This window comes from Petromyzon marinus, chromosome 10, assembly GCF_048934315.1.
Source record: "Petromyzon marinus isolate PM22_M1 ecotype Great Lakes invasive population chromosome 10, UKy_Petmar_22M1.pri1.0, whole genome shotgun sequence".
In the NCBI taxonomy this organism is placed as follows: domain Eukaryota; kingdom Metazoa; phylum Chordata; class Hyperoartia; order Petromyzontiformes; family Petromyzontidae; genus Petromyzon; species Petromyzon marinus.
In genome coordinates, this window is record NC_133676.1 from 8,124,355 (window position 1) to 8,137,269 (window position 12,915).

At 40.1% G+C, this 12,915-nt stretch overlaps 1 protein-coding gene across 4 annotated transcripts; it reads right to left on the reverse strand.

Annotated features, from left to right (window-relative positions):
* Positions 1-232: 232 nt before the first annotated feature.
* KIF9 (kinesin family member 9) lies at positions 233-12,374 on the reverse strand. 4 transcript variants are annotated; one of them, XM_032951486.2, is made up of 22 exons: positions 11,956-12,263; positions 11,591-11,604; positions 11,105-11,194; positions 10,218-10,383; positions 9,823-9,929; positions 9,408-9,629; positions 9,103-9,186; positions 8,765-8,857; positions 8,389-8,536; positions 8,208-8,272; positions 7,941-8,018; positions 7,747-7,815; positions 7,265-7,369; positions 6,789-6,844; positions 6,440-6,530; positions 5,842-5,996; positions 5,216-5,338; positions 4,843-5,051; positions 4,343-4,522; positions 3,600-3,718; positions 3,300-3,404; positions 233-3,044 (listed from the first exon to the last, which is right to left on the reverse strand). In XM_032951486.2, the coding sequence occupies exons 3-22, from the start codon at positions 11,186-11,188 to the stop codon at positions 2,931-2,933; spliced, it is 2,373 nt and encodes a 790-aa protein (XP_032807377.2). In that variant the 5' UTR covers positions 11,189-11,194; positions 11,591-11,604; positions 11,956-12,263; the 3' UTR covers positions 233-2,930. The 4 variants fall into 4 exon arrangements, with proteins under 4 accessions (XP_032807377.2, XP_032807376.2, XP_032807379.2 ...); XM_032951485.2 differs by lacking the exons at positions 11,591-11,604; positions 11,956-12,263 and adding an exon at positions 12,272-12,374; XM_032951488.2 differs by lacking the exon at positions 11,591-11,604.
* Positions 12,375-12,915: the final 541 nt, after the last annotated feature.

Below are 12,915 nucleotides of genomic sequence, written 5' to 3' on the forward strand. Positions count from 1 at the left end.
GTGGGGTAAAAAGACAGTTGATCCGTCCGGTCGGGGGTGCATAACAACCACAATGTTGAGTCACTGACCTATAATTATTGAAATAGTATTCTTGTAGGACGTTATTGGATATTTATTAACCCTATATCCCACTCATTATCCAGCACGTGTAGCAAAAAACAAACCACCTGTACAAAATTCCAAACGGCATTCATAATACACTGCAAATCATTACAACACAATACAAATGGTATTAATTTTTTTCATTAGTTGAATTTATTTGGACCACTTTGAAACGTGTACGTTATGTTCCTTTAAAAGTAAGCCAATCACTGACAGAACAGTTACATATGTAAAATCTAAAACAACGAGAACATTAAAGTGCAAGTCCAAAGGCACGGTTAAACAAGCGTAATAAAAAAGAAATGTTAAACCACTGGAAAGTGCATTTGTTACTTTACTTCCCAAAATGCAACTTGCAAAAACGATGTACTGCACATGGCCATGTATAATTGTTGGATACGTACATGCATCTTCTCTATGAAAATAATAATACAATTGTTTGTCTGCAACGCACCAGGGACAATGGGAAAGCTAACACAAAATTTGGCCGGGTGGTGAACAGGGGGGGTGGCGGGGAGGGGTTGGATTGGGCTGGGGTGGAGGGGAGGGCCGATGACCTCAGAGACACTCGGCTCTTGGGGAGAGGAGTACTGACGTCAAAGGAAGGTTGGGGTGAATGTGTGAAGGGGGGGGCGTTGATGACGTCACGGAACAAGAGGGAAGGTGACGTCACGCGACACTGGTGAGGAGCAGAGGTGTGATGACGCCACGATCAGCATTGTTGGCTACGTGCGGTGCGAAAGAAGTTCAACATGCATGTGCATTGGTGAAGAGGGGGGGGGGGGGGGTTAGACGTCACGCGACATTGGTGAGGTGTAGAGGAGGGAGTGCTGTTACAACACACACATTCGCCTTTGTTTTATCGCCCAAGTTTTCCTGCTCGTACATTACAAGATAACACCCCTGCTAACGGTCACACATACCGTGTCAACCCACACGGGTTAACCCGTGTTCTTGTGCAGGGAAATTGAGTTTTCATGTCCATACGGCATACAGCCGTTTTCAATAGGGGCAAACCATTTTTTTGTCTATCTGTTTTTCTCCTTTGTTATGGGACTTTGTAGGATGCATGTTAAGATTTATAAGGGCACAATAAGGTGTGAATTGGTCTGTAACATGGTAGGCACTGATAAGGGGTTGACAGGTATGGACGAACAGGATGCAAACATGTTTGTAAGTTACCAGATGCGCAAGTGGTTGGTTTGGAAAGCGTGGTTTTTGTATTGCAAGGCACGGGGCTATGGGTTTTCTGGTGTTGTCTGTAGAGTTTTTTACGTATAGCCCAATCGTGCTGCTGAATTGACCCCTGAAAGTTGTTCTGGGTTCTGCTTATTACACTAAACCATGTGCTTTAGTCTATGTGTTGTGCCGAGTTATTTCAATTGGACACTAGGACATTTGGAGAAAAGTATGATATACAGATTTCGCCAGATCCTCTCTTATTGCAACAATGTATTATCCTGGTAGTCATCAAAATGTAAAAAATAATCACCAAATGGTGATTATCACCAAATGGTGATTATTTTTTACATTTAATCACCAAATGTTGATTATTTTTTACATTTTGATCACCAAAAGGTGATTATTTATTTATTTTGTTTTATATTTTCTGTGGTATCCAGTCATTTAATTAATCGACAGAAACCTTTCCCTCCATTGTAGAGAGTTTTTAACATGTTATTTGTTGTCAACCAACCAGGATGAACAAGACAGACGGCTGCACTCTATAGAATGATCGATATGAGACATTACCCACTTCTCAGGAGCCTTACTACACTGGCCAAGCTCAAGGAGATTTATGAGCAACTTAGGCTGCGGTGATCGCATGGTTTCTGGCATCCTACGTGTGTGTGGAGTGTATATGTAGCTCGGTAGATTATGCTGCGTAGTTGAACTTTGCTGGTTTTTTTCTGGTCTCTGCTTGCTGCAATAAATAATGAGCTTATGTATATCTTGAGTTTTTCTGAGTTATTTCTTTGTTATATTTGTGTAGTGACATCTCGGGATGTCACTGTGCTGTGCCGGCCCTAGAGAGGCTCTGTGAGCGCTGGTTGATAGCGCTAGGTGGCACCACGCTTGGCGTGCAGTTGCAACCCTACAGGATAGGGCCATGGTACTCTGGTTGACCCGAGAGGACACGTGACCGGTTAAGTCTACAAAGGGGCCCCAAGTGGGGGCTAGGGGTGGTCACGTGGTAGGGGTCCAGATCCTGCCCGAAGATTCTGGAAGGTGGTCGTGGCCAAAGGCGGAGCCAGCCACGCCGCAGATAATATACGCCGGGTCCCCCAGAGGGACCGGCGTTGTTGTTTATCTTGAAGAAGCCTTTGTCTACGTCCTACGTTCTACAGAGTCTCCAACACGTGGACCTGGACCCGAGCTGTGGCCGTTCCGTTGTAATTAGTGAAGTTAGCCTGGTGGTCACCACCCTAGGTTGTTATTCTGTTAAGGGGCAGTTACCCCGTGTGTTGGTGTTAAATGTGTTGCCTCCAAGAGTACGTCTGCGACTCAGTTGAACTCACTACATTTGCATTCATTAATGTAATAATACAGCCTTGGTATATTTTTGAAGGTTTTCAATTGGACATGGTAACATTGCATGGGATAAAACACATTTCCGAGAATTGTGGCCAGAGCAAACATCAAGATGCACAGACACTTTATAAAAATAACTTTGATTATACTTTGCTTTTACTGATCAATTGTATAAAGATATGTTTGCAAACATTGTACAATGTCATACTAATTATTTTGTGAAATTACTCCAAAATATGTAAAAATCATTGTTTCAATGTAAAGTAGTGCTGGATAAATGCCTTGCATGGATATGACTAATGTGGCACTATAATCTGTTTGGGCAGTCTATTTCCAACTGCACATGTGGGTATGTTGTCTTCCTTCATATTTTTTGTTTGATTTTGGGCAGCGGCTTTGGTATAATTGTGCTAGAGACCAGAGACAACGAAAATTAGCACATATACTTCTTGAATACAGTATCTGTGAAAACATTCTTTAATTTTATTACACACCCTGAAACTTAGATGTTGGATAACTTTAAATAGTTATTCAAATGTTATTTTTAAAAGGCATAAAATGTAATTTAATAAAATCACTGAACATAAGAATTGAGCCATAAATATAACATATGATCATAATATTATAAATGGCAATTCTGGACTATATACATTGATAACGCTTACCTTTCTCTCTATGCGGGCCTTGGCTTCATAAAAGGCCATAGCATCAGGATTTTCAGTCATTAACTCCACATGAATTCTTTCAAGCTTTTCTTGCTCTCCTTCCACCTGTAGAGCATATTCAATCATGGGGGTTAGGGTCTATGAGAACCAAAGCTTGACTACATATGGCCGATTATGTCAGTAGGCATTTTTTTCTTTCATATAAAATCGACAAAAATATAATGAACGTTTACAATTTAAAGACTCGAAAATACACTTTCAGTGTATTAGTACAATAACTCTGGCTAGCGGACTATTTACCAATGGCTGGGTTTTGCCAACAGCTGGGTGGGCGACCACAGGTGAGGCTGTAGTTATGGAATTAGCAGGCGCATTTTCTGAAGGCACCTGGTATGCTTCAGCATACCACGTCCCAAATTCTGTAAAAACACATGATAGATTACATATATGACAATTGTATTCAACTCAATGTAACACAAGAAAAACATCTACCACTGCTAATTAACTTTTCCACTGTGTCCAAACTGTATATCAATTACTCAAACCATTTCAATGAATGAATAGTAAGAAATAAGTACGTTTTCATCAATATTACTCTGATTATGCTATCAGTGTAATTACTGCAAAAGCAATTCAACCATTCATGTTACAGAACGGCCCAATGGAGGCAGATACCAGAGCTAATTCTGAAATCCCTTCATATGGCCTTTAAATCCCAAAATAGAGGGCATCACGTTTCCACCGACTGCAAATAAGATTAATGTCAAATGGCAGTCAACCATATTTGTAAATAAAATTGAGTGCAGAACCAATTTCAACATGGTTTGTGCAATCATGGTGGCACGGTTGAGACAATCAACTCTATACTTGAGAACCCAATTTAATCACACAAGACTGCCTGGGTTTGAACTTAAAATCTCAACAATGTCAGCTCATGTCGCCCAGTCACCTCTACAATGAAAGACAATGGAGTTTTTCACATGGTGCCCCTGCCTTCATAATGGTGCGTGCAATGAAACATGTAACATGGCAGCAGGTCATACCAGAGACGAGTCTCTGGCGGCACAGGTTGACCTGATGCTGGCACCACTGCACCTCAGCCTTTATGTCGCGCAGCTCCTCGTAGTGCAAACGGTACTGGCTTTGGAGCTCGCGCATGCGCAGCAGAAAACAATATTCCTCCTCGTCAATCACCATCTGACCCTCGCTGCTCATAAATTCACCTGGCATCAATGCCATACACAAGCACATCTACATTAGGCTCAGTATGTAAATGTCATTAGCAGAAGTGCCGCATGCAGGCATATGCACGTTAGGTGTCGAGTGTATATTTAACTGGATATTATGTTTATTGCAGTTAACTTAAAGAGCTTGTGATTTTGTTGAAATAAAGGGGTACAATATTTGAAAATGTAGTTGCATCTAATATGCAGCCTGATGGTGTTTAATGGTTTTAAATACATCAGCTTGTTTCATTATGTGCTAGTAGTTATCATTAAATTGTAAGTTGCTATAAACACAGCTATTTCCATTACACTCGTACCTTGTTCTTGTCTCTTTTTTGTCTTGGCTTCCAGTGCCTCTCTGGCAACGTCTATTTCTTGCTTCAAAGTATTTATGTGTTTTGCCAGTTCTATTGCTTTTGTTTGCTTCTCCTTATAAATCAATTTGTTTTCCTTGAAGATACGGTTAATCTCACTGCCTCGCTCTGCTTTAAATGCCTCAAATGCAACAGCTGGCATTGGTGGAGTGCTGCCATAGATACAGTAACAAAAATATATCAAGGTCAATGAACATTTCCATGACACGAACATTGCAGTATGTTATTGTCAATACAAAGGCCACATCTGATCCCTGTGTGCTAAGGTGTTTTGGCAAGAGTAGGTGCTAAACAGGTTGATGTTTTGAACACTCACTTTGAACGGTTTAGCTGTTCAGAGACCTCAGAGGCTACGCTGGTCACGTCATGCTCTCTCTGGCCACCTTCTCCCACAAAGGGAGACTCTCGGAGCTGTGGGCTTCCTGGCCTCTCCCTTTTGCTTATGGAGTTGGCAGAACACACCAGTCAGCGATAAGCATAATCAACATGTTGCAATCTGAGGACACACTGCATTAATATACATTGTATACATGTTTGTGAGTTTAATCCAATATAAAAATGCTGCAGTAGACAAATATTTTCAACAGTCCCTGAAGTTCACAAAAAACTGCAAAGGTTTAAATATATTTTAGTGTCAAATTCCATGCATCAGTCCTCAATAGTTCAGTGATATTAATATTTAAATTCAACAAACTTTTTATTCCATCGAAATATTCGCGGGAGGCAGTCTGCAAAATCCATTGTTTTACTGCCCAATTTTCCAACGTCTATGTCCAACCTTTCACCTACCCAAATCGACCAGCCAGGTGAAATATGGTGAAATAACCGCCTCGATTTGCATGGTGTGGAGATGCACTCACCCAGCAGTGGATTCACAAAAGTGTCGTACATGTACAGCATAATTAATACTATTTAAATCATCAAAATAATGGATATGACCACCTGGCACTATCCTTAAGTGTCTTCTTGTTCCTGTTCTTCTTGGCAGTAACAACGGGCGAGAGGTAAAGCTTGGACGAGGTGGGCGCCAACCCAAGTCCAAATCCATCGCGCTCCAGCTCTCCAGCCAGAACCACTTCATTTTCTGTTGAGCCAGCCTGAGGTTGTTAGGAATTGGATGAAATATGATTACTTCATTAACATAAGTGCAACAAACTAAAACAGTATAAGTACCATACTATATACTTAAGCATTAAATTGTAAACCCTTGAAGTACAAGTTGCATATGTTTTTTTTCTTGAATCTAATGAACTTATATTTCTTTGATGAGGGGGCTTAGCAATAAGCTGAGCCAGGTGTTTGTAAGAAAAGAAACAATTCTTACAACGTTGATACAAACAGAACACTGCGATTTTCGGAGATTTCCAGAGTTAAGATAATGTTTGTCATTAATAAATTAAACATATTATAGTGGCAAGTCCTTTATAACCAGGCAAGAGCCCATTTTATATGTCTTGTGACACTAAATGGTGATCTGCACGGGAGGGTTATATGCTACACTGTTTACGTGTTACATTGTGCATAGCTTGGGCAACTGTACCTTCTGAATTACATCTAGAGAAGGCCCCTTTCTCCTCTCTTGCAAGCTGAACTTTTGCCTTAGGTTTGCCTCCACCTCTTCCTCTTGCTGACTGCATAAAGTTAAAATAGCAAGCAGCCATCATGTACACTTCCCATTCGTACCAGCATGCCATATTGTACCATAAGCTTGCAAATTCAACGTGCAGTAATTAATCATGCCAATTATACAATTGCGGAGTTGTGATGTTTATAGTGTGCATATTTGTGTCACCATCATAATCTCTGTAGCATTTCTCAATGTACTGCTATTTACCAGAAGGTTTAACAAATATATTGCCACAGTAATAATTAAAATACAGTATACTTACAGGAAAATCACCTTAAATTGTGCAAACACTTCTTGAATTTGTCTTACGTTGGCCAACTACAATAGAGACAAACAAGCAGTTACCACAGTGACCACTCAATGTACACACACCTATATAAATCCACAATTGTACTGCGGGAAGGAATATGTTTGCACTAAAGGCTGCGTGTTGTTTATAAACCAATAAACATAAGAATGCTGCACCTGGCATTCATTGTCCTGGGCCCTAATTTTAAAATTGCAACAGAAACTGAAATTTTTTTGTTTGATCAATTTTCGAAGAGCATTGTCAGCCACAACAAAAAATAAATTCATCTCACACTGAGGAATCAAAACTTAACAAGATAAATAATTCTCTTGAGGACTAGGTTTGGGCATGAGGCAGGTTTACACTCGCATGAAACAACTCAATGCTACGTTGAGAGTTCTACTGAAAACTGTTGACAATCACAGAAGAGAAGTCGACATTCAACTCACGGTGATCTCGTTGAGTGAGCCATCTAAGTAGCGGCGCACTTGAGATTGAATCTCAGCCACCTGATGTTCCAAAAGTGGCTCATAGCTCACCTTCTTACGGTTTGCCTGCCACATGCAATTAAACATAAACCTTAGCAAATACACATGCATACATATATTTACACTTCATTTTATCAGAATTTTGCTGAAGAAAAAGCGTAAAAGAGCACTGTTTTTAAATGTGGTACAACTGTAGTAACTTTTTCACGTATGTCAAGTGACCTTTATTGCCACTTCAAAGTCCATTTTATTTTCACAAACCTTGTTGCCATTCATTTTCTAACCTTGCCTTAAATAACATTAGAATGCGTAAAAAACTACTTTCTCATGCCAGTGCAACTATGTGTAATGCTCCCAGCTTTGACCCAAATGTGGAAGGTTGACCGAACTGCTGCTACAAGTATCCAAATACTGTATAACAAAAATACAGAACTTTTCCATACCAAGATGTCATGCATTGCCAGTTCATTTTTCAGCAGCCTGATCTCTTTCTCTAGATCCTTCACTGTCCGCTGTGGAGAAAGGCTCAGCATTAGAAGCTTTTTTCGATCAACTCATAGCACAGCGCAATGAAACACGAGTGGTAGCCATCATTGAATATAACCTCTTGACTATGAGAATAAAATTAGGCAGGTACTTGTGGGTCATGAAGTTCAATGGGGACAGGGTTCACAGGAACGCAGGCCATCCGAGCAGCAAACCTCAATGTGGAGAGCTGTATGGGGTACGGACAACACATCACACAACATTTTTTCATAACTTGAACCAGTTCTGGTGAGCATTCAGAAAATAATTTATATATATTAAAAAAAACTAATTTAGCAACAAACACTACAAACACAAGACAATTATACTTATTTTAAAAGTCAGATTATATGTCTAAGTGAATGACATTTATCAGTACCGTTTCTTCTATCTGTTCAGTCTCCCCGATGATGTTGGCAATGAGCACAGTATTGCAGTTTCCACCTGAATGGGTATAAATAAAAATACAAATTCAGCATGTTGTGCAAAATAGGGTCAGATACTGAAATTGCAAATGCTGTATTCCATGTGTACCGTTCAATCTGGCAAACGAGACCCACCGATGGCATCCTTAAGAACATGTGTGAGTTTGCTTTGACGGAAAGGGACATGCTCCCGTCTGCGATCTGCCAGGGCGATCACAGCTTGCTCCAGGAAGGACAGCGACTTGTTTATGTACGTTGCCTCTCTTTCCACTTGTCCTTCTGACTGTAACAGGTCAGCATTGCCCCATGAAAATTAAACATTAGCCAATTTCTATTCTGCTCTCTCATTTTAAAAACAATTACAGTATTTCATTAGTAATATGGTATTACAGACTGTGGGGGGATGTCAACTTTAGTCACAAGCCCAAAATAGATATGGCAATAATATGCAAATATAGCACAATTAATGTAGTAAGAGAACATTTGTGAAAGTGTGTCAATTAAAACAAACCGTAGCTTTGCCCAAACGCTCAGAGCCAGCCAAATCAACCAGGTTCAGTTTAGACATCGTGTATTTAGAATTTGTGATTGTTTTCGAGCGGGACTGGAACACACAAAATGACAAATATCAGACATGTGCATACCAAAGCCAGATAAGCTTTATTTAGATAAATGTAAACATTGAAAATATGCGACAAAAATGTAAAATATCCAATGCTTGTTGCATTATATGGAATTTGCATTCTAAGTAAATGTGATGGAACAAAGTTACTTTTAAAAGCGATATAGTCAACTTTTAAACAAACTATTAATTATAAAAGCTTATAAAACAATTGTGTAGTTTCTTACCTCTATGTACAGAGTGAATATGCAGTGAGATCTTGAAGACTTCTTATTGAGCGTATGGCAAGCAACTGCTCTATTCATTTCACCCTAAAAGAGTAAAACATACGTCAACAAATTTGAACTAAAATACAAATACTGTAGTTTACTCATTGACTTTACAAGTGTAATATTATATCTTAGAATTTCGTATACTTAGTTATACTGATCAATAGCCATTCTAGACAGTAGTTACATTCGCATGTATTTTATCAGATAGAAAATTTGAAATTTATAACATTGGCCAAAAGTATGAAACTGTTGTTAAGCACCTCAAATAGCTTGGTGAGGGCCTCCTCTTGGCTGCTGACCAACTGACAAGTCAGACCTTTGACAGAAACCATACCACGCTCATCCATAATAGACAGTTGTTTATCGATGGCCTGACACGCAGGCATGGCACACAGGTCACACAGACTTTCGTTGTAGATCTCCAAATAGGAGACGCGAACAGTGATGTCTTGCTCCACACGCTCCTCAATATCGTGAAAGACCTAACAAATACAAAGTACATTCCTTGTTATGCCTGGAATACAACAACCAAAACACAGCAGTATTACGTGCACATATATATTTTTTAATAAAAGATACACAGTAACTACCATAAAAAAACATGCATATTAGACTCAAACTAATTTCAATGAAAGTTAGTAGGGAGACGCTGGAAAAAATAGCATTTTATTTTACTTGCTCAAGGACCCGCGGGATGATGCCTCGCTCGGAGAAATTTTCCGTGCTTCCAGTCATTGTGTACGATTTCCCTGCGCCGGTCTGACCATAGCACATTATGGTTCCTGAGAATTCAGAGTGGTGTGGCAAATTTTATTTACAACACTAGTTACAATCCACTTTAGTAGTTTGTCATACATATTTTACATCACACAACATGAAATACATTGTCACGGGAATATTGAATTATACCTCTCAATAAAAAATACTTATTACCTGTGTGCAATATATTCATATTCTCAAAAGCATTCTACACAAGTAGCATAATTGTATTTTGGCATTGACAATTATAAGATTTCTCATACAATAAAAATCAGCTTATATATCTGCGGTACGTCAGTGGTGCCACACACCGTTGTAACCATCCAGTGTCCGGGAGACAACCTCTCGCGCCGTCTCTCTGTACACCATTTCCTGGTTGGTGTTGTGAAGACTTCCATCCACCTTGAAGCTCCATTCTGTGACTTGATTGTTCACAATCTCCTTTTGATTGTGTTCCTTCAAGCGGATGTTTACCGTCTTCACGCACATAAGCATAAAACACGTAAAAATTTGTATCACTTTTATATAGATGTCTGAGTATATTATTTTGCTGGGTAGCAATATCTTGAATGTTAAGAAAAATGGAAATGGGCAGGACACGCTGCTCGAAGGGATAATGGCTAGTGGTTGAGACTAACGACGGAAGGAACGTGTTTAGGAGCTAGATGGATTGTTGCATTGTGAGAACCATGAGAGATGATGATGGCTTGAGGAGGCCTTCATCTAGCAGTGGATAAATAATGAAAGGTGATGATGCCGAGTTATATGGTGCTCTCAATCTCCTTTTATTTATCTGGGATAAGTAAATTAAATTGAACATTCATGTTTGATTGTCTATTATCTGGTTGGATGAATGTCATTTTTGGTCGAAATAATGTACACGTTAGGAATATTACTCATTTGCCTATGGTTAAATCATCCGCAGTGTGCCCTATGTCGAAAGGCAAATATATGTACGAGCAACAACCATGCATGAAGAACGTGTGTTTTCGGCTTATGCTGGGATATATTGTCAGCAGAGGGCGGTGTTGTATTCTACAATGCTCTAACGTGTATGCTCCCCACCTTCAACCCGCACTGACCAGCATGGTTAAATATGGTAACATAACCCCCACGATCCCCACGGCATGGGGAGGGCCCTCATCGGGAAGTGGATTGGCAAAAAGCCCGCTGCTGTACACGTAATGTAATACCGTACCTTATCAGTTGGGTTTATGTCAATCTGGCTTTCGGCAAACCTCGGCGAGGGTCGAGTGCGTAAAACGACCCGCACACAGCTCATATTGCACTGCCAAGTGGAACAAAACAGACATGGTTATACCTCCACTTAATTATTCACAAAACAAATACAGCATTCAATTGAGATACTTTTACACTTCAGCATTTCACTTTTGACGAGCGTCGTCCATTTCGATCAATAATAATACCATGGCATATATCCTGGAAGCCTCACCGAGCCTCGATGCTTCTTGCGGGAGGATTTTTAATCAATTCCCTTTAAATGAGCGTTTTGAATGGAGGAAACCGGATAAATCCTATAGGCATTCCAGGAGATACGCTCAAATGTACGCACATACACGGGTTCACAAACCCACTTCTCTTGTACTTAAAACAATTCACTGCATATGGCAATAGGAATTCAAAGGTCAATGTATTGATAATGGAATGAGTGCTGCTATGATACCTCCACTGCTGGTCCTGGAATCGGTGGTGAAAAATTCCAAGTTACAATGGCGGGAGCCAGTCTACCGATACTTCAACGTGCTTAAAGACTTATGTTGCAGAAGTTTAATCAGTGATAGCGGTGACAATTCACACAATTAGTTTACCAAACTTGAGAGAGGTATACGTAACTCGATATAAAAAGCGCAATACATTTCTATATAACGCCTATGAAGTTTAGACTCCCACGAGTGCGTTATCAAACGTGCAGAAAGCATATTCGTTGGGTCTTTCGGTAAAGTCACGTAGATCTACGTGATCTAAAAGCCAGATATCAATTCCTGCAGTCACGAAAGCTTTAAGTCAAGATGTACAGAAAGTAATTACCTTTAAATCCGACACGTGACCGGCGCAGTTTATTGACAAGTTACTCCTGCTCGGAGTTAAGGGGTGCCTTTCATCGTACGATTACATAAAACCAAGAGCGGAGCGCTAAACGAGCATGTGGAGATAACAAATAAACAAATTTGTATCGTATTATTGGTTCTTTCGGTAAAGTCACCTAGAAGGGTAACAATAATACGTGACTACCGAAAGAATAATACGTGACTTTACCGAAAGAACCAATAATATGAATCCCTGCAGTCACGAAAGCTTTAAATAAAAATGTAACTTTGTATCGCTTCCAAATTAAATACTGTACCGCGTTAGGGGCCCGTCGTCACGGCGACCACCACCGGCGTCGCGAGGTTTGCCGTAAAGCAGCAGAAACGTGCCCACGCCCAACCAAGCGATCTGTCGCAAAATTGTCGTAACCCCCCCCCCCACATGCCCTCGCCCCCACCCCACCCCTCGCCCCCACCCCTCCCCCTTCTCGTGACGTCATAAAAGCCCCCGCCCCCGCCCCCGCCGAAGGGTGCGAGTCGAAACTTAACAATCCTAAATTTTGATTTAAAGCTTTCGTGACTGCAAGGATTCATACTCCTTTGGTTTTTTTCGTCAAAATGACGTAGGTAAAAAAAATGAAAATAAATGAAAACAACTAATTTGTTTTCATTCATTTTTATTTAATTTTTTTACCTACGTGACTTTACCGATAAAACCAAAGAGTATGCATCCTAAGCAAATCAGAGTACTGTAATCCGAAACAAACAAGAGAAGCGACATTAATAAAAAACAACTATCAACACGTTCGTCGTCAATCACACACTCTGTGCGAGTCCATTAAAGTAAAAAAATATATATGCAATAAGCGACGTTTCGGACAATGGTCCTTTTGTGTGCTCTCAATAAAGGCTCATCGTCCGAAACGTCACTCATTATGTATTTGCTCCTCTTAAGGCAACT